At 34.1% G+C, this 20,819-nt stretch overlaps 1 protein-coding gene across 11 annotated transcripts in view; it reads right to left on the reverse strand.

Annotated features, from left to right (window-relative positions):
* The window catches only part of AFG2A (AFG2 AAA ATPase homolog A), a 402,837-nt gene that overhangs the window by 253,805 nt on the left and 128,213 nt on the right, over positions 1-20,819 (reverse strand). For all 11 annotated transcript variants that reach the window (XM_073237069.1, XM_036997940.2, XM_073237064.1 and 8 more), the window contains 2 exons: positions 17,555-17,608; positions 15,563-15,642 (listed from right to left, as the gene is read on the reverse strand). In XM_073237069.1, coding sequence (XP_073093170.1) covers positions 15,563-15,642; positions 17,555-17,608 — 134 coding nt within the window. The remainder of the gene's footprint in view (positions 1-15,562; positions 15,643-17,554; positions 17,609-20,819) is intronic.

The following is a 20,819-nucleotide window of genomic DNA, read 5'->3' on the forward strand; positions in this document are numbered from 1 at the left end:
AAAACCAAAAAATCTGAATACATTTTAAAGGCATTCCAAATTTATATAAATTTTCATCACGTAATTCAAATAGCATCTCAGTGTCTTATGGCCTTGGATTAATGTTACAAACATAAATTGTTGCACAAATTAACAGAGATTTAAAGCTGAAAGAATGACACATATAAGCTTCATTATAAGCACTTTTTATATGAGAGCTTATCAGGAAAAAAAAAAGACCCTTACAAACTCTACAACAATTTTTCATATTGAATCTAAATTTTAAGTTACAGAAAAGAAAAAATAATTTTAAAGGACTTTTCAAATGCCATTTTTATTTTTATTTTTATTTATTTTTAAATTAATTTTTTATTAAAGTATCATTGACATACAATCTTATGATAGTTTTAAACATACAACACAGTGGTTCAACATTCACCTATATTATCTATCAAGTCCTCACCCCCTCCACTGTGGTCACTGTCTGTCAACATAGTAAGATGTTATACAGTAATTAATTGTGTTCTCTGTGCTGTGCTACCGTCCCTGTGACCTACCTATATTGTGACTGCAAACTGTAGTGTCCCTTAATCCCCTCTCCCTTCCCACCTGCCCTCCACAACCCCTCCCCCTTTGGTAACCACTAGTCCCTTCTCAGTGTCTGAGTCTACTGCTGTTTTGTTCCTTGTGTTTTGCTTTGTTTTTATACTCCACAAATGAGTGAAATCATTTGTTATTTGTCTTTCTATTTCACTGAGCAAAATACCCTCTAGATTCATCCATATTGTTTAAATGGCAGGATTTTTCTCTGAATGCCTGAATAGTATTTCACTGTGTATATGTATATCTTCTTTACTCATTCATCTATTGACAGACACTTAGGTTGCTTCCCTATCTTGGCTATTGTAAATAGTGCAGCAATAAACATAGGGGTGCATTTGTCTTTCTGAATCAGGGATCTTGTTTGCCTCAGGTAAATTCCTAGGAGTAGAATTCCTCAGAATTCCTCAGTCAAATGGTATTTCTATTTTTAGTTTTTTGAGGAAACTCCATATTGCTTTCCACAACGGTTGAACCACCTTACATTCCCACCAGCAGTTTGGAGGGTTTCCTTTCCTCTGCATCCTTGCCAGCATTTGCTGTTTCTTGTCTTTTGGATGTTGGCCATCCTAACTTGTGTGAGGTGATATTTCATGTGGTTTTAATTTGCATTTCCCTGATGATAAGTGATGTGGAGAATCTTTTCATGTGACTGTTAGCCATCTGTTATTGTAAGAATTAACTTTATATTAATAAAAAGAGAAAAATATCATTGCTAACACTGCTTTAGACACTGAACTCAACATCAAGCATTGGGTATAGAGTCCGTATGGAGAAAAAGAACGATTGAGAAAACCTCAATAAACTCTGTTATCAATAAAATCATACTATATACATCCCTAGTCATCCCATCCCCCCAAAATTCTATAGCCTATAAATGAAGGGAAAACAACAACAAAGGTTTCCTAGATTATTGTTTAGTCTTTATCCTTTCTTCCTTTTAGTTTCCTCTTAAGAAGGGGAGAGATGTTAAGGAATTAGAATCTGAAACAATTTAAGTTTTATCATGTAATCTGGAAAGGGAAAGGATTGAGACAGTAAAAACAAAAATTCATATGAATTGTAGGAAAAAATAAAGTGGTGAACTTTAGCAGGGACCTGGAATCTATAAGAAAAAGACAAATAAAAATTCTAAACCTATAAACTGTAATAACTGAAATTAAGAATCAAAATAGAAATACTATACAACTCAGTAATTCCACTTCTAAGTATTTACTCTAAGAAAACAAACTCATTCAAAAAGATTTATGCACCCCTATGATTACTACAGCATTATTTACAATAGACAAGATGCAGAAGCAACCTAAGTGTCCATCAACTGATGAATGGATAAAGAAAATGTGGTACATATATACAATGGAATATTACTCAACCACAAAAAAGAATGAAATCTTGCCATTTGTGACAGCATAGATGGACCTAGAGAGTATTATGTTAAATGAAATAAGCCAGACTGAGAAAAATAAATACCCTATGATTTTACTTAAATGTGCAATTTAAAGAAATAAACCAACAAAACAGAAACATAATTGACTCATACATACAGAGAAAAAAAATAGGGGAGAGAGGTGAGTGGATGGGTGAAATGGGTAAAGGGTGATAATGAGGTACAATTTCCAGTTATAAAATAAGTCATGAGAATGAAAGTATAACATAAGGAATATAATAAGTCAACAACATTGTAAAATCTTATATGCTGACATACGATAACTACACTTACTAGGGTGAACATTTTGTAATGTATATAACTGTCAAATTACTATGTTAAACACCTGAAACCAATATCACATATCAACAATGCTAAAAAAAAATGACCTTAATAGGAATTAGACACAACAGAATAGAGAATTATTTAATTGGATTACAGGTTAGTAAAAAAATTACCAAACTGATGCACAAAGAGAAAACAAAAGGATGAAAACAAAAGAAATATATAACTGCCTTGCCATAAGGTGAGATGAGAGAATGGAATAGAAGCTATGTTTCAAGAAATGAGAATTTCCTAAAACTATAAAAGAAATCAAAGGGATCAAGAATGGAGTCAGGATTCTCAAATGCTAAAGCCAATAAAATTATTGCTCGCTAGAGAACATATCTGTGACCAACATTAATATTTAATGTTTATTCCAAAAGTTTTCTTTGCAAAATAATTTCTACAATCAGCAGCTAATATTGAAACAGGTATAAACAGGATATTTCTGAGTTTTACATACCAATTCCCTTAGTAATAGACACTAGATTTTATGGCACCATTTTTTGCATACATACCAGTAACTGCTCACTCATTTAAAATGTCAAGAACACATCCAAGTGTTGTAGGTCCTATTTTGCTTTTTCTTTATTTACCTGTCCCTGACAAGCCCAATGTGAATTTCTTTTAAAATGAACTACCATGACTAGGAAACCTACATACTTGGGAAGGGATTGGTTTTCTTCAATGCAGAAGAAGTAGTAGGCATAACAACATGAAGGAAAATGAATTTGGGACAGGAGGAAACAAATATAAAAGGCTTTTATTTCTCCTTTTCATTGCAAAGTTCAGAGAAAATATGAATTATATATTGAGCAAATAAATATGTTGAAGATAATAACACTATGGGGACAATAACTACAGTTCTGGCTCCTCAGTAGTCATTTCTTTAAAATTAAAAAAATATCTTCTTAAAGAAAAGACGATTTTATATTTCAGAACTTCCAAGCATGAGAAAAAATACTTAAATAAGGTATAATTCATGAAAAATAAAATCATTTGGAATATTAATTTTGTCAATATTTTGTTTCTAAAAGTAATAATCTATTATAATGACCTAAGTTGTAAGTTAAAAAAACACTAAAATTATTAATATCTTTTCATAAAGGTTAGAGTAAGAAAGAAAAAGGAGATGGGCTGGGAAGGGTAACCGCATTTTTTAGTTTAAGAAAAATAGTGTTGATATCTCATGTTTTAAACAATTAAAAAAATTTGTACATAAACCTTTTATATAACTCCAAATAAAATCTGTTGATATTACAGTGACAAATTTATCTACAGAACACATCTATGAAAAAAAAACAAAAACACATTTCTGTCCTCTGGAAAGAACTTGGTTTTTCCTTAAGTAAATGCATTATTATTTTTTTAAATTTTGCTATCATTAATGTACAATTACATGAACATTATGGTTACTAGACTCCTGGTATTATTAAGTTCCCACCACATACCCCATTACAGTCACTGTCCATCAGCGTAGTTAAGATGCTATAGAATCACTACTTACTTGTCTTCACTGTATTATACTAGCTTCCCCGTGTCCATCCCCTACAATATACGCGCTAATGGCAATGCCCCCTTTTTCCCCCTTATCCCTCCCTTCCCACCCATCCTCCCCAATCCCTTTCCCTTTCGTAACTGTTAGTCCATGCTTGGGTTCTGTGAGTCTGCTGCTGTTTTGTTCTTTCAGTTTTTTCTTGGTTCTTATACTCCACAGATGAGTGAAATCATTTGATACCTGTCTTTCTCTGCCTGGCTTATTTCACTGAGCCTAATACCCTCTAGCTCCATCCAGGTTGTTGCAAATGGTAGGATTTGTTTTCTTCTTATGGCTGAATAATATTCCATTGTGTATATGTACCACATATTCTTTATCCATTCATCTACTGGTGGACACTTAGGTTGTTTCCATTTCTTGGCTATTGTAAATAGTGCTGTGATAAACACAGGGGCGCATATGTCTTTTTCAAACTGGGTTGCGGCATTCTTAGGGTAAATTCCTAGGAATGGAATTCCTGGGTCAAATGGTGTTTCTATTTTGAGCTTTTTGAGGCACCTCCATACTGCTTTCCACAATGGCTGAACTAGTTTACATTCATTCCCACCAGCAGTGTAGGAGGGTTCCCCTTTTCTCCACATCCTCACCAACATTTGTTGTTGTTTGTCTTTTGGATGCTGGCCATCCTAACTGGTGTGAGGTGATATCTCATTGTGGTTTTAATTTGCATTTCTCTGATGATTAGCGATGTGAAATGTCTTTTCATGTGCCTGTTGGCCATGTGAATTTCTTCTTTGGACAAGTGTCTGTTCAGCATCTCTGCCCATTTTTTAATTGGCTCATTTGCTTTTGGTTCATTGAGGTGCGTGAGCTCTTTATATAATTTGGATGTGAACCCCTTATCGGATATGTCATTTATGAATATATTCCCCCATACTGTAGGATGTCTTTTTGTTCTACTGATGGTAGAAGCTTTGCTGTACAGAAGCTTTTTAGTTTGATACAGTCTCACTTGTTCATTTTTGCTTTTGTTTCCCTTGCCCAGAGAGATATGTTCATGACGAAGTTGCTCATGTGTCTGTCCAAGAGATTTTTGCCTATGTTTTTTTCTAAGAGTTTTATGGCTTCATGACTTACATTCAGGTCTTTGATCCATTTTGAGTTTACTTTTGTGTATGGGTTCCAGTTTCATTCTCTTGTATGTAGCTGTCCAGTTTTGCCAACACCAGCTGTTGAAGAGGCTGTCATTTCCCCATTGTGTATCTGTGGCTCCTTTATCGTATATTAATTGACCATAAATGCTTGGGTTTATGTCTGGGCTCTAGTCTGTTCCATTGGTCTACGGGTCTGTTCTTGTGCAAATGCATTATTTTTAATAATCAATTCCAATATAACCAAAGTCTTAAAGTAAAGAAAATAATTCATGTTAAACTGGTCTTTAAAAAAAAAAAAGAATTCTTGATAATAAGCAGAATTATATCATATTCTACATATTGCATTTTCCTATATAAAATATTCTACATGCTTAAAATCCCAGCTATGTTATCCAGCTGACAATAACATTTTGATCACTATATATTTGAAGAATCTACCAAAATCAGAGATTTTTTTAGATTCCTTGTTCACCTCATTGGGCTGACTTAAAAATTATTTCAACAAGGTTTTCTCTGATTCTCATAAATAAAATTAAACTCCCCTGTTTCTCATAAACCATTTATAGCAAAATCAAAGCTCAATATAAATTCTGTTTACACAAGACAGTTTAGCTGTGACTTACTTACAGCCTCAAGAAAATGGGAGAATTCTTATCTCTCACAGAATGCTGGGAGGGAAAACCTTCATAAATAATATAAAAAATACCCCCCGTTCACTGTTCAAAGATACCTACAGTATCTTTTAGACACTGTACTAATAATAGGTGACATATATTTAACTTGCTCTGTGTCAAGCATCACATGTATTAATTCATTAATCCCAATAACAGCACTGTGAAGTAGACACTTTTACTTTCGTTTTATATATAGGGAAACTTTAGCACCGAGAAGTTGAGTAACTTGATGATTCCACAGCTAGCAAATGGCAGAGGCAGGATTTAAGTATACATGTGCTTGATTCCAGAATCTATACTTTTCTGTAATACTCTAAAGGATAAATAACTTTAAAGAATTTTGTAAACCAAATATATAATGTGCCAAAGTAAAGATGAGATATCTATGACGGCCATCTTTTAAATCAGCACTCTTGGGGGAATGGTACTTATTTTAGTTGAAAGGAAACACTAAATTGTACTGAAGAAATGTATGCTGATAAGAAATAGCCACCAAAATTTGAGAAATGAAAGCAAAACTATTCGGTGAATATCAAGAATTAATAATGCTTTAAATTTTCTATCTTACCACTGTATGATAAACTATACTGTCAATTATGATCAACATTCACTATGAACCTAACAGTAGATAAGCTATTTTAGGTTAACAAATATTCTATAAAAGTAGACAGATGGGAATAGTGAGTTATGCTCACCAGCTGTCCTAGAGCTGTGTGAGCGGCATGTGTTCTTCATAACTGTAGCTTTGTATAAACTGTTAACATAGAGGATGACATAAAAATTCATATTTTTCCATTTTGCCATCATTTCCCAGTAAAAATTCCAAGTGAACATAGGCAATACTCATTACACTTGTATAGTTTTGACTCAAACACAATGTTTAAGAAACAAGTCATCCTAAATTCACAGTTCAATTTACTCTCTGTTAAAGCAAATTTTTTAAGGGAACTTCTTCTAATCCTAGATCTTTTCCCACTGTTGTCATAAAGATAATCCAACAAAAAAATAAGGAAAATTAATACATGTCAGATCAAGCTTATTTTCTGACAAGATGCTAAAAACTGAAGCAGAGAAAATGCTTCTAAACATGCATTTTCCTAAATACCCCAGATACAGAAATAGTAACACAGACTAAAATCATGTAGTAACTATAATACATGAAAATTTTAAAATCATTGCAGTAAAACCTTCAATGATAAGTATTCATTGGAAAGACTGCTTTCAACTTGGGAAAAAGCTTTGATATTTAATAAGCTTGGGTTTAAATCCCAACCTTACATTTACTTTTTTGTGTAAATTTGTGGAAGAGTAAATTTACCTCTTTGAACTTCAGTTTTCTCAATCAAAACATAGAAAGACTCACACCTTCCTCAAAATTAAATAAAATGTATAAAGGATCTAGCACAAAGGAAATGCCAACAGATAAAGTAAAAGCATTATCATTATTATAATTATTACCACTATAACTGGCTTAATAAATCTATAATCTTTTTAAGTAATATTGAAATTAAACTAACAAAGGAGTACCTGACACATAAATGTTTACTGAAATAGAGCATTGACACATGTATGATAGAAGATTTTCAGAAGTTGGGATAACACAGGTCAGTAGATAAATCCAGAATCACACTGCCATTTCCCTACTAACCCTTACTTACAATATGGTAGAAAGTATCAAATAAAATTCCTTAAATTGTACCACAAAACTACCAATACAACACTAAGAACTGCTCCTCTGAAGCCCTTCATAACTACTAGGCATGGCCAAAACTGTGAGCCTAATAAACTAAGACACTTTTTGTTTCTATAAGATGTATTGGATTTCTATACATTGATAGAGTTCTTTACATTTTAGTCTGAACTGTATATTAACTATTCAAATGTAGTAATAGCTTAGTTCTTCAGAGTCCCTAAATGACTTATTTTGAATAGCTAAAATTTCCAGACAAGGATATTTTTACCCTTCTCAGGTTTTATATTTAAAAACTTTTTTTTTTTGTAAAAGGAAAACCTTCTAAAACAGATAAAACAGAATTTTTTCATTAACATCCTACAAGACTATACTCAAATGTAAAAATGCTTGGCTCAAGAAACAGACTCATGAAAAGAAAATCTCCACTTCTTTGGTTTCTTGGGTCTATTCTCTTCATCTGTTCTTTCTACCCTTTTTTTTGTGTCTTCTAAATGAGCTTTGGTCAAGGGGTACTGGGACTGGTTCAGGATCTTCATTTATATGCTCTAAGTGTGGATACATACACAATTTGGGACCTAGTGACTTGGTGCTTACTTACCTAAGACTCGGTTTGATTCTCCTACTATAAAATAAATGTGGCTCAGTGGCCTTTTGGGCACAGGGTAACATGGCAGCTTTCCACAAAACTAATTAGTATTAATTAATTAATTGTCTTTTTCAAAATGTTTTCTCATCAACCAAAAAGTATGATCTTCATTATTGTTGCTATCCTATGATTACTGTTGCTATCAGTTCCACTAAACAGAGTATCTATCACTTCTGTATTCTTAGGACAACTGACAGTTTTGAGAGTCCAGACCCACTTTTATAGCGTGTACCAAAACCAATGAACACTTAAAAAAATAAAAATCACTTAGCACTTCATTGATTCTTTTTGGAGCTCTTTGACAGATAAATGTATTCCGAAGCTTGTAAATGATTTTTTATAATGAAGAAGATGATGCTTCTATTAATATAAATGCAGGTGAAAAAATTCTGAAAGACAGTGTCAGTGTTTAATTTTGAAAGAAAATTGGTTCACAAATGACACTAAGACATGACAAAGTCAGACTTTGCTGACAAGCAGCTTAGTGAACCTAATCTCTAGTTTCACTGAGCCTTCATTCCCGTATTCAAAAAAAATAAATGTCTGGGTGTTTCTTTGCTAGGCACTGTGCTGGACAGATGAGGTAATAGGATGAAGACCTTATTGTTCTCTTGAGTATTTCATAATTATTGGCATGCTTGAATGAGGGGAGTTGAATTAGATAATCCATATATAGGTTGTTCTAGCTTTCAAAATTCTGTGATTCTGGATTGAGCATTTATAGCACCTAAGTAGAGTTATTTAATTAGTTTTAATAAAAATATTCATATTTAGAAACTTATTGATACCTCTGATTGGGCACTTCTGAACATAAAGAGGTGAAATTCATACTTGTCCAATTTGCTACCTGTTCTAAGAGGAAACAGTGGCTGTAATTCATGTTAAAGACTAGGTGAAGGGAATTTTCTGGATTCCCTTTACCCATGCTGCCTCTGCCTTTATTTCCACAGATCACTGAAAGCTAGCTGGAGAACAGCAGAGTGAAAATGTTTTATGGGCTGAGAAATATTTTTGGCTGACTTTCAAAGCTGCAGGAGGAAACAAAAACCATAAAACTGACATCCCAGGAAATCAAAACCAACTCCAAGAAAAAAGTTTAAAAACAAATGTGCAATCACTAACATAATGAAATGATTTTATAAAACTTTATTATCTGCTAGAGATAGGCAACACAACAATGGGAAAAAAATGTTCCATTGTAGAAAATATTGAAGCTGGACTTTCTCAAAACATTAATTCTCTTTTCCCTTCAGACGTCAAGCCCCTTTTCCAAATGATTACTATTCAAAAGTCACATAGAGCCATTAGCCAAAGGAACCTGATGGTATCTTAAAATGGGTCAGTAAACTATAGGCACAAATCAAATCTGGACAGCCAACTCTTTTTTATTTGATTACACATTCCCTATGGCTGCTTTTGCACTATATCAACAGAGATGAATAACTGCAATAGAGACTGGATAGCCCAAAAAGCTGAAAATATTTACTGATCGGCCTGTTATAGAAATGGTATGTCAACTCATATCTTAAAGAAATCTCATGATAGTAATTATTAAACTGATTTTTCAATAAAAAATATCATAAAAATAATGTATTTCCTTTTCAACCCCTCCAAAACAGTGAAATAAAATGCCCCATCATCCCTTCAGATAATTTCTAAATTGTAGGCCAACACTTATATATCCAATTTAAATTCAAATTTTTTTTTAGTATATATTCTAAAATGTTATGAAGAGTTCCAAATGGTAGGCATCTGAAATCGTATCTTAAAATCTACCTCCCATACACCCCCAGTCATAGGCTTAGAAGAAACCTAAAAAAGACCTAAAGAAGGCTAGCCAAACATACATCACTCTGAACATAAGCATTAGCCATGATATTTTTCTTGGTGCATGTACAATGCAAACAAACTTTCACTTTAAAGGCAAGACAGCTACAATAAGAGACCTAAACAAAAAATAATTCCCAATTCCTAGTATGATCCAGGCCATCACTATTAGGAAAGTCATACCTTTACTCCATACTATCTATAATACTTATCCACAATGCATACAACACAAAACAAAAAATATTTGTACAACTCTGCTCTACTTTATAAAACTATTATAATGAAAAATCCATTTCACATTTCTATTTCTTCTTTTGCTGTTTTCCTGCACATTTCTGCTTAATATTAAATGTTTACAAACATGAAAACTCCATATATATATATTAAGGCTATTAAATGTAAATTAGGAAAAGCTGCATACCAGGAAACAGGCAGTGAATTAGCAACTTGAAACAGATATAGAAAATAATAGTGGTTCAAAGTATTTAGTAAGTTGTTGTTGTTAGAGTTACTTGCATTAAAAATATTGTTTAAATATTTAACTACATTAGAACTTTTACTGTGATATAAACAAACTTTTCTTTCCCAAATCCTGATAGTATAAAAGGCAGCAGTACTAAGTACAAAGAGCTTGTACAGTACAAAGAGCACTAAATCAGAAGACATGAGTCTTGTCTAGGCCACAAAGGAGTCGTGTGCCTTTTCTCTTAAAATCTAAGGGCTTCTGGTCCTTCTTAAGAATAAAAGGTTATACTTGATGACTTCTGAGAACTTTTCCAGCTATAAAATTTTATGATTTTATGAAATTTTGAAAACCACCATAAAAAACACATTAGAAAAATTTATAACCCTCCCTGGAAAGTGTCATTTAGAGAAGTGATGTCTACAAAAATTTCTTTTGGTGCTTAATGTCATGAACTCACTGAATTTACCTGAAATTTGGATATGGTACACAAGAGTCTACCCCATTTCCTCACTGTTATTTTAAAACTCAGAGCACTTTTCAGAATATTGCTAAACCTGGAATCTTCATTTTCAATGAAAGCTGGCTCAGAACTTCTTACTTTTACCCTAACCACTCCAAATAGAAACCAATTCTGGACTAGAACATACAGAAACAGCTATATATATAAGAAAGCAGTTTTTAGTATTACAGATTCTCCAATACCTCCACAGAAGGTATCATTCTCTCAGTGGACCTTTAACTGAGCGCTTAATCTTTTTCATTCTTCCATATATTTAATCATCTTTGTTACATTCTAGTAACAAAATGATATCTCAAACACTTTTGATATAATAACATTAGTTTGTAAAATAATATAGATCTTTTCTCTCTCTCAAATAACAATACTGTCTTTGTACAATTTCTAAATGTAGGGTAAATGCAGTATTTCCAGAATCCCCAGCCTGGCCTTAGTCTATTTACAATATTAATAGGTGTTTCTTCCAGCATCCTCTGGGGAGAGAGGCTGTTTTCTCCTCCCCTCTGCTGCGTCATTGGTTCTGGCACCTGTCAGTCTCTAGGGATTTGCCTGTGGAGTTTCTCTAGAAAGGGGAGGGCAGGGAGGGAAGTGCAGGGTGGGCTAGAGGGAATGAAAGGAGGCAGGCCTCCTGTGAGCAGTAAAAGGGTTTCTACCAATCTAGCTTTTCCCTTCACTGATTTCCATCACACTGGTTTATTCCCACCGGCCAGGAATATGTTTCCCCCTGGAGCTACACTAAGATTCATACTACTGCCATATTTAAGATTTTTGAAATCAGGATGTCTCATGGAGTTGGTGATTTCTCATCAGTATTTCACAGTTTAAGGCTATATTTTTCTTCAGTAATCGTACATAAAATAATGAGGTATCTTACAACTTACGACACCTTTTGACAAAATACCATAGTGCCTGTCATTTGTAGAATATGTTTTCTAATTTTCCCAATGCTTCAGTTTCTCCACTAAAAAAATGTGAACTACATTGAAGCAGGATTCATTTCCATCTCTATTACTCTATTTCTATCTCTATGGAAATTATTATTATTTTAAGAATATCTATTCAGACATTACAGAAACACTAAAGCTTTTTAAGCACTTATTAAATGCTAGTCACTATGTGAAGCACTTTATAGGTAATCAATTCCAATAATTTAGAAGTTGTTACTATCATCTCCATCTAGCAAATGAAGAAACTAAGCTTAGAGCAGTTAAGGAATTTCCCTAGGTTCTGTATACTGTTTTTATTCCCAACACAAAGCCTGCTGCAGAATGAGCATTCACAAACATTTACTAAATGAGTGAATGCTTGCAAAGGAGTCTTACAACAGTCCAGTTAGCCAGATCAAGTCCTTACTAATGCAAGCCACAGAGAAAATGCACAATAAATATAAGCTTGAAAGGTTAATTAACTACTTAGACCTAGAATCCTGATATCTGTGGGGTAGTAGTCAAGTCAGAGTGGCTCAGAGTATCTGCTCTGGAGTGGAAATAACTGAATTCAAATCCCTGCTCTGCTCTTAGTGATACAGAACCTTGAATAAGGAATTGATGCAGCAATACACCTATGTTTTCTCTGTGAAATGGAGATGAGAACAGGTCCTACACCTCCTCCAGGGTTGTTGGGATAATTAGAAGTCCCCATAGCAAAAGGCCATAACAAGGTTAGTGAGGTCCAAATAGAGGGAGTCATGTTATTTGGAAGTTAATTAAACAAATAAGATGGGCCTCTCCAGCTAATGGCTGTAAGTTCCAGGCATATGTTCCTAGTTCCAAATCTCTTCTAGTTCTACTTGAAGTCTGGCAGTACAAGGCAATCAGCGCCCGCTGATGAGGACGATTCAGGATACTGTGATGGGCTGGAGTGTACAAAACAGGAAGTTTTTCTAGGAATCACCAGTTACTCAGCAGCCGTTTCCTCAATCAGAGGAGACTAGTCCAAGAGAGTACAGTATAAGGGGACTCACCCTACCTGTCTCCACTTCTGAGGACAGGACTGCTGCTTAAGACAAGGCTGACTGATGACTGACTGTCCAGCTTGCACTCCCCTCCCCACCATAACTTTGAAAAAGCTAGCTGGGAGATGAGGCATAGTGCTAGAGCTGATTGTGTAATAATCTACTTTGTGTTCATGCAGGGGCCTTTCTGTAAGTTTTTCCTCTATCTGTAAAGCACTTAAAACAGTTTCTAGTACATAATAGGCACTGAACGAATGCTAATATCATCATTAGCCTCATATAATTAAAATATCTTCCCTACCTCAGTGCCTTACTTGCTACCACATTATCATTTCCAAAGAACTATTTTAACAGCATTTTTAATTTCCAAAATGTTAGAGACCATTAAAACATTCTGTAAAGCCAATCTTACATTTCCTCTGACTCACAGTGTGAAATAAGGCAAAAAATCTTATTAAAAACACCCATAATTTAAATAGGCATATAGAAAAAGAGAATAAATATCAGCCTTGTTTATTTTTCAAGTCCCAAATAAAATTAAATGGGGCAGGGAGGAGGAGAAAATAGTGCTGTAATTAGATACTTTTATAAGCATAAAAAATCTCTTTCTGAAAACACAAATGTTTTTTAAGCTAAACAAACAGTATGTCTATGCTGTATTTACAGTGTGCTAGTGGTAATCCTCAGTTTCATGGCTAATTTGAGTAACTTCAAGTAGTCAAAATAATTGACAACACACGCAGGACTAAGGACTAGCTTATATCATAATTCTCTGCTCAATTTGTTAAACATCTTAAGTTCTGAAATTAAAATATTGATAAGAAGAAACAGTTTCCTCATGTACTGTCATTTTTGGACTAATCACATGGGTTTGAGCTGAGTATTATCACAGAAGACAGGTAACTTTGAAGAAATGAAAGCAAAGACTATTCTACAGCCTAATGTTATATAGAAATGCCTCCTAGTTTATGCAATTTTTTGTCATTCTATGTTTTCTATATTTTTAACAACACATAAAATTTGTTTAGTGTCTTTGGAATTTTATAAGCTTGGCAGCTATCAATTGATGTTTTTTCAATTTCAAAAAATCGTGTTCAATTCAAATAGCTGAAGAACAAAAACATATTGAGGTTTTATTTGTTTTACTCTTCAGGTAACAGCAATCTAATTAGATAAAACAATCACTTCTAGGCAATGCTGGCCCATCACACAATTAGGGAGAAAAAGGAACAGAAAATACAATACATTCCCAGATTCTTCTGGCTATGAAAAACAAACTATATAAGACTTAGTGCAACAAAAGTACAACAAACTCTCCACTTTGGACTATAACTGTTACACTTGCTCATCAGCTTTATCTTTGTTTTCTGGAATGCCAACTCGACCAAAATTTTTCCATACCAAAGAAACAGCATAGAATTTACTTGTACTTGATTTGAACAAGCCACTGAGGGAGGGAGGTACACAATACCCAATAGGAGGAAGAGTATAACAGGAAATGATATCTAGGGGCTGCAAATCATTAGCCTCTCTAATACATTTACAAATTCCTACTGAGCCAAATTGCCTGCAAAAACATGATTATTTCTACCAAGTGGCTTGTCTGGTTTCTGACACCATTTTATTTCAAAAGCATTTTATGAGAACTCTGCTACATATTCTACCTCCTATCTGGTTCATATTTAACAATGTTCCCCACCCTGCTCCTTTTTAGGCTCCAAAACAGATGTCTTTGATGTCACATAAATGTGGCAGATCATACTATAGCAAACTTCTCTGGCTTCTATTTCGTCTCCTGTAGTTAAGGTGAACTTGAACTATTTATAACCTTTTATGCTATCTCACCTCAGAAATAATAAAGGGGCTCAAGTATTTTAACTCATAAAATGAAAAGACTGTAGGTATTTACAGGACACTGCACCAATGGGTGAGGTGAAGAGCTGGGCAGCCTACCTTCTAACAGGTTTCCTAATGACAGTTCAAATTCTCATCTGATGAAGCAGCTTTACCCAAGAAATAAGAGAACAGCAATGCCTCTTACTGAATTTATACTGGGGATTTATAAGGTGCCTTCTTCCATCACTGTAATTACCATCAACAGAGCTTTTATAACCAATATATACAACAGGAAGGTACACCCAAAATACCCAAATTAACCTTCTTCAGTATGAAGTATTTACAGTACACATTCCTTAAAGGCCTTCTAAACTTACAGAGAAAAATTTGACTTATTAAATTCATACTTACAAACAGTTCTGAGATGTACTTTTTTATACACACACACACAGTAACACACACACACACCTGTTTGAAACGGTATTATAAATAATCCTTTTTATAGTCTGAAATTCAGAAACAAAGCTATTAATACTAACTTTTATTCTATTTTAACCAATTATATTTTAGGAAACATAATTTAGTCCAGAGAATACTAAAATCATGTAATAATACTTTATTATAATTGGTTTCTAACTGTATCATATAATTATGCTTAATTAAGCTTTGTTTACAGTTTTAATCATATGCTTATAACAACTCAAATTTTGATAGACAGTGCTAGGGATCTTTATAGATAATAAACTATAAAAATTAACTCAAATGCCCCAAGTGGATATCAGTGTTTAAAAGAAAAAAAAAACCTGTATATGAAAGTACTATAAAGTGATAACAAATAATTTAATGAGTATAAGAAGTGAAAAATGTTTTCTTAGGCCTAACATATTAATAAAATCAGTAACAGAAATGCTATTTACTCTACACTGTTATTGCTAAAATTTAATAGAAGTCTTATTAATATTTCTTACCTGCCCCTTTCAACTGCTAAGGCATCAAGTTCATCAAAGAAAATAATGGAAGGAGCCACTGTTCTTGCTTTTCGGAAGATCTGGTAGAAAGAGTGGCACATTAGCTAAAGATCAGCAAACTCCAGAAAACTCTAGAGTTGGTTTTAGATTAAGAACTATATTTAGAACTAAATTCATTAAGTCCAAGTCAACCAGCCCAATCACTTTGTATATGACCTATAAAGATGTAGACACACTTCACAATGGATGCAAGAGTATTTTCTTCCACAGAGCTTACTTGCGAACAGAGACAAGACACAAACACACATATTCATAGAGGTATGTTGGAGGCAATCTGGTTAAGCAATCAACCTCAGTTAAAATCCCAGGTCCACCACTTAGTAGTTGTGTGACCTTCCACAGGAAACTTTCCTACTCTAAACTTCAATTTCCTCGTCTATAAAACGGAGATACTGATAAGTGCCTGCCTCAGATGACATATTTTAAGAACTAAAGGAAGAAAAAAGAAGGCAAAACATTTAACACAATGCCTAGAACACAGTCAAAGCTCAATAAATGATAGGTATTATTAACTATCAAACACATGTTTAAAAGAAAAACCATAAATGTGTAAATCAGCCATCTCTTAGCATATAAAATACCCATAAACCCAAAAACAAAATACCTTGCACATTTCTCTGAAGACTGTATGGGAAAGCAACAGTTGAATGTTAACACCAGGACTAGAGAAATGGCAAAAACTTGGAAGTTGGTCAGAACAGTTGGCTGGTTAGACAAGAAGTCAATTAGACTACCAACATCAGAGATCGGTCAAACAGCCATGGGGGCAATAATACGTGGAAGCAGGCTAGAAAAAGTCAGCAGAGGGACTGTAATGGGGGTTGTGGGGGGAATCGGTGAGGGGGGGAACCTAGTAAACATAATGTTCCTCATGTAATTGTAGATTAATGATACCAAAATAATAAATAAATAAATAAAAGTAAAATAATAATTAAAGCATCAAAGAAACAATGAAAAAAAAAAAGTCAGCGTAGGTAGAAAGAAATCCAAACATAGGTTATCTGTAAGCCTAGGCACACATTTTCTGATCACAAGTATCATGATCATAAAACAGAAAACAGTTACCAAAATGTAAATATTCATAAACATGACTTTTTCATATTTAATCGGTAATGGTGCTGTCATTACCAGTTAATGTTTTATATGATTACCATCATCTACATTTTAAAGGAAAAAAATAGGACACAAAGTAAGTTGAAATTTTTTTCTCAGATGAAAAACTATTCCAATCTCTAATACTTTTGGTCGGTACCCAGGTATTTCACAAATGGAGACCATCCATTCCGTTGCTGTCTCTGTGCTCTTGTCCTTTCTGTCCTCACATGAAGATATGGGTGCCTGTGTGAGGCAGGCCAACCTCTGCTTAGCAAAGTCAAGACCTGTGATCAAATTGCTGTAGTTAATGGACTCTGGTGCCTTGATTTTGCAAGAATTTACCAGTTGTGTAGCTTCCACAAAATGAAAGAATGGCCTATCAGGCACTGGCTTTACAACTCAGAAGAGGGGGATGCACTGTCTAAATCACCAGGCAAAGGTACAGTAAGTCAAATAAGGGGGAGCACAGGGACATTGTCATGTACTAAGTTTATTCTACTTACAGGACTACCTGGTTAAAGGATTTAACTCTCATTCTGAGCTCATGCATTCTTTTAAGTATAGACATATCCTTTTCTTTTTCTTTTTTAACGAAATGCTGGTAGTTGTTCAAAAAATCTTTAGTTGGTAAAACTAACGGATGGTAATATTATGATGTATAAAAAGTACTCTTGATGGCCAAAATTGTATTTTTCAGTAATAAAATTGTATTTTCCTGAAGAAAAATACATCATTAGAATCTGGATTTGGAAAGTTTCAAAATCTGTAACCCCAAGCAGAATGGAAACCATATAGAAGGACAAAGGAGATAGAAGGTTCTCCTATGCATAATCTTACCTCTCTAACTGCTCTTTCAGATTCACCAACATATTTATTCATTAATTCAGGCCCCTGCATGAAAAGAAAACAACTGTTAAATGTCTCTATAAATACAGCCACATGTATGTCATTCAATGAAAAAGAAAATATATATGTAAAAGAAAAGAGGAAAAAAAAGCAGAAAAATCTGCTTTTAATTCGATTAGTTCCTTCAGCATGCTTATTTTCATTGGGTGTTATTTATGCCTCAAAAATTAAAGCCATTCTATGTTCCAAACACTACACAATTCAAAGGAAAGGCCATGGGCAAACACCATAGTTTAACATCTTGTTCATCATCTGTCTACCCATCAATCCACATTTTGACTATAAATGAGGCATGGTGCTAGGCAGTGAAGAAAGAATAGTCTTATAAGGAAGAACCAACAAAGGGGCAACATCCATGCACCCCCAGGCTTAACCAGTGCCTAATTCTGAGTAGGTTTACTTGTCAGTTTGTATCTAAGTTCACTAGATCCAAAGCTCTCTCTGACAAGAAGCAAGAACCCAGAGCTGTTCTTCATCTGACTTCATCATAATTCCTGAAAATGCAATAGGAATCATGTAATCCATGATATTATCATATAGTCCCTGAGTGTTTCTGTCATAAATGTTGCTCTCAAGCTCTCTGCTTTCATGTGACTTGCCCATTTAGATATTGGCAATATGGGTCCAAAGGGCCAACATATGCTCTTATCAAGCCACTATCCTAGCCAGAGGTAACTCCCATAGAACAAAGTCTCAGGACCACCAACACTGATAACCCTCAGTCAGTGTCACATTGTGTCACCCTCCAACATGTATTCATTCAGCCTCTGTCTGAATCTCCCTTCAGATATCTGCCACTGAGTACTTTCTAGCCAGTTGATGGAAAATCTCTTCTCCCTTCTTGTGTCCAGATATTTTAGAACAGATACCAAGGATGAAAGGTGTGGACTACTAGAAATAAAATTTTACCAATTTTCACTAACTGGCCATCAAGAGGAGAGTCCCTGTAAGTAGCTGGTCTCTCAGTGATATACCGCATATCACTGATTGAAAGATGTACATTTTCTTTTCGATATTTGGCATTTTGAACTTTAATATTTTTTCTTTCTTAAATACCTAAAATATCCTGTATTGTACAAAAAAATGAAAGAGTTGTTTTCTCATGATAGGTCATCACCTCACAAGAAGTCATGAGAAGTTAGTGATGACAATGATGATACCATCCTGAGAACCACAACTATTCCCTTTAGATACTGTACAAAGTTTGTCCTAGAAAAAGCCAAATGTCTTTCTCAGCTGTGGGAGTTTCCTTCACTGTACTCACTGTTCTTCCCAGCATCTGGCTTCTATTGACAGCCTTCCCCACATTATCTCCAAATGCAATGGATGTGTGTGTGTCTGTGTGTTTCTTCGTGTACAGATGCACACACACAGATACCTTATTTTGAAAAAGATTCATGTTATATCCCATGTGAATCATGAGTCTACACAGGCTAGGAGATATAACTAGACTGGCTTGATATTTCCTAAACAATTTATATTAATTAAAAAAACAAACAAACGTGACTTTGATTGATGCATGTGGGCAAACCCAAGCAGAATGCTAGCTAATGCCACAGATTGGTATGGGTGAAATTTAGCTTCAGTTACGACACCATATATTACAATGATAACTACCACATACTCAGATAGAGGCATACTAGGTATAGTGAAACACTGAAAAGGAACTGCCTAGGGTCAAGGATGCTCCTAGAGAAAATACCATTTCAGGTGAGTCTTCAGTTGATTTACTGTGAATCCTCAAAAATGTGAAATAAATTAAGACCCAGGAAAAATGGTCTCTGGTGAGCCAAAATAGATGTTAATATATGTACTTAAATTGTAGAAGAGCTCTGAAGGTCTTTACTCAAGAGTTCATTGACTTTTCATTAAATACAAGACTAAAAAACTTGAATAGCAGTGATGAAAGAATTAGTGCAGGTGGACCATAGGGTATGGGAAGAAGAGGGCAATCAGTAAGGCTACTAAAAGTGGGAGGCAGGGGGCACACACATAAAAAATTATTAGATTTTTATCTGATAAGCAATGGGAAGGTTCTTAGGGACATTGACTGATAATAGGGGTATTATGGAAAGATGATTCTAGCCATAATATAAAGTATGATGTGGAGGAACTTATGAGACCAGTTATGAAATTCTTAAAATTCTTAAAATAAGAAAGGTTGAGAAATGATAAGGCATAGGACTAAGGTAAAACAATGGGATGGAAATGAGAAGATACTTACAGCAACTAGTTGAAAAGAAAAAAATCAAAAACTTGCTGTGAGTAGCAGGATGTGAAAGTGAGAGAGAATGAGAGGTATAGAATAATTAAAATGTGACTTACTACTATTTTTGATGTTCATGATGATTTAACTCATTAAGAAAAAAAGGAGGATGCTCAATATATTTAGTGTGGCAAGTTTCAGAAATATATATCTCAAAAATAGTTCACCACAAAATGACCAAAATTAAAAATTTTCTGTAATAAGAAACATAAATGCTAACATGTATTGACTATTTACTATGTTCCATGAACTGTTTTAAGCACTTTATATTATTTCAGCTAGGTAAAATTTCAAAGAAATGCACTTACTGTGAGCACTTTCCACTTGTGAGTAAATTAAGGATGCACACAAAAGTAAAGGCAGATAAGATCACAAGTAAACACCTAGCATCTTAACCTCTTTGCTGACATAAAAAGGCAACAATTCATTCATTTTTTTCATTCAACAAATATTAAGTGTCTATAATGAGTTCATGGTTTAATAGGAGAAATTAAGCATGTTCTTAAAAAAATAAAATACGGTGAGAAAAAATCACAACTATAGAGAGAATGCCATAAAAAGAAGTAAAAATAAAATGAATATTTCTTCCAGGTAAAAGAATCAAGGAATCATTCTGAACAGCAATGAGATCACAACTGTATAGATCACTTAGAATGGATGAATCATTCCATCTTATACTATTAGTATCATTACACTATTATACTGTACTATTAGTATAGACTAGTATTTTCTCAGGCTTTCAACAGCTACTTCAGTAACTAGTATGCACGGCTACTAGTGGAAGGGAGAAAAAGGCAGTGATGTTGATCCCAGGGATGTGGATTGTTCTGAGGTAGATAAAGGCAGAGTAATTCCAGAGTTCTAAAGAAAGCTTGAGGTAATCTTAGCACCCACTTAGACAATGAGGGAACTAATAAACCAGAAGAGAAA

Source organism: Manis javanica, chromosome 5 (genome assembly GCF_040802235.1).
Source record: "Manis javanica isolate MJ-LG chromosome 5, MJ_LKY, whole genome shotgun sequence".
Lineage (NCBI taxonomy): Eukaryota > Metazoa > Chordata > Mammalia > Pholidota > Manidae > Manis > Manis javanica.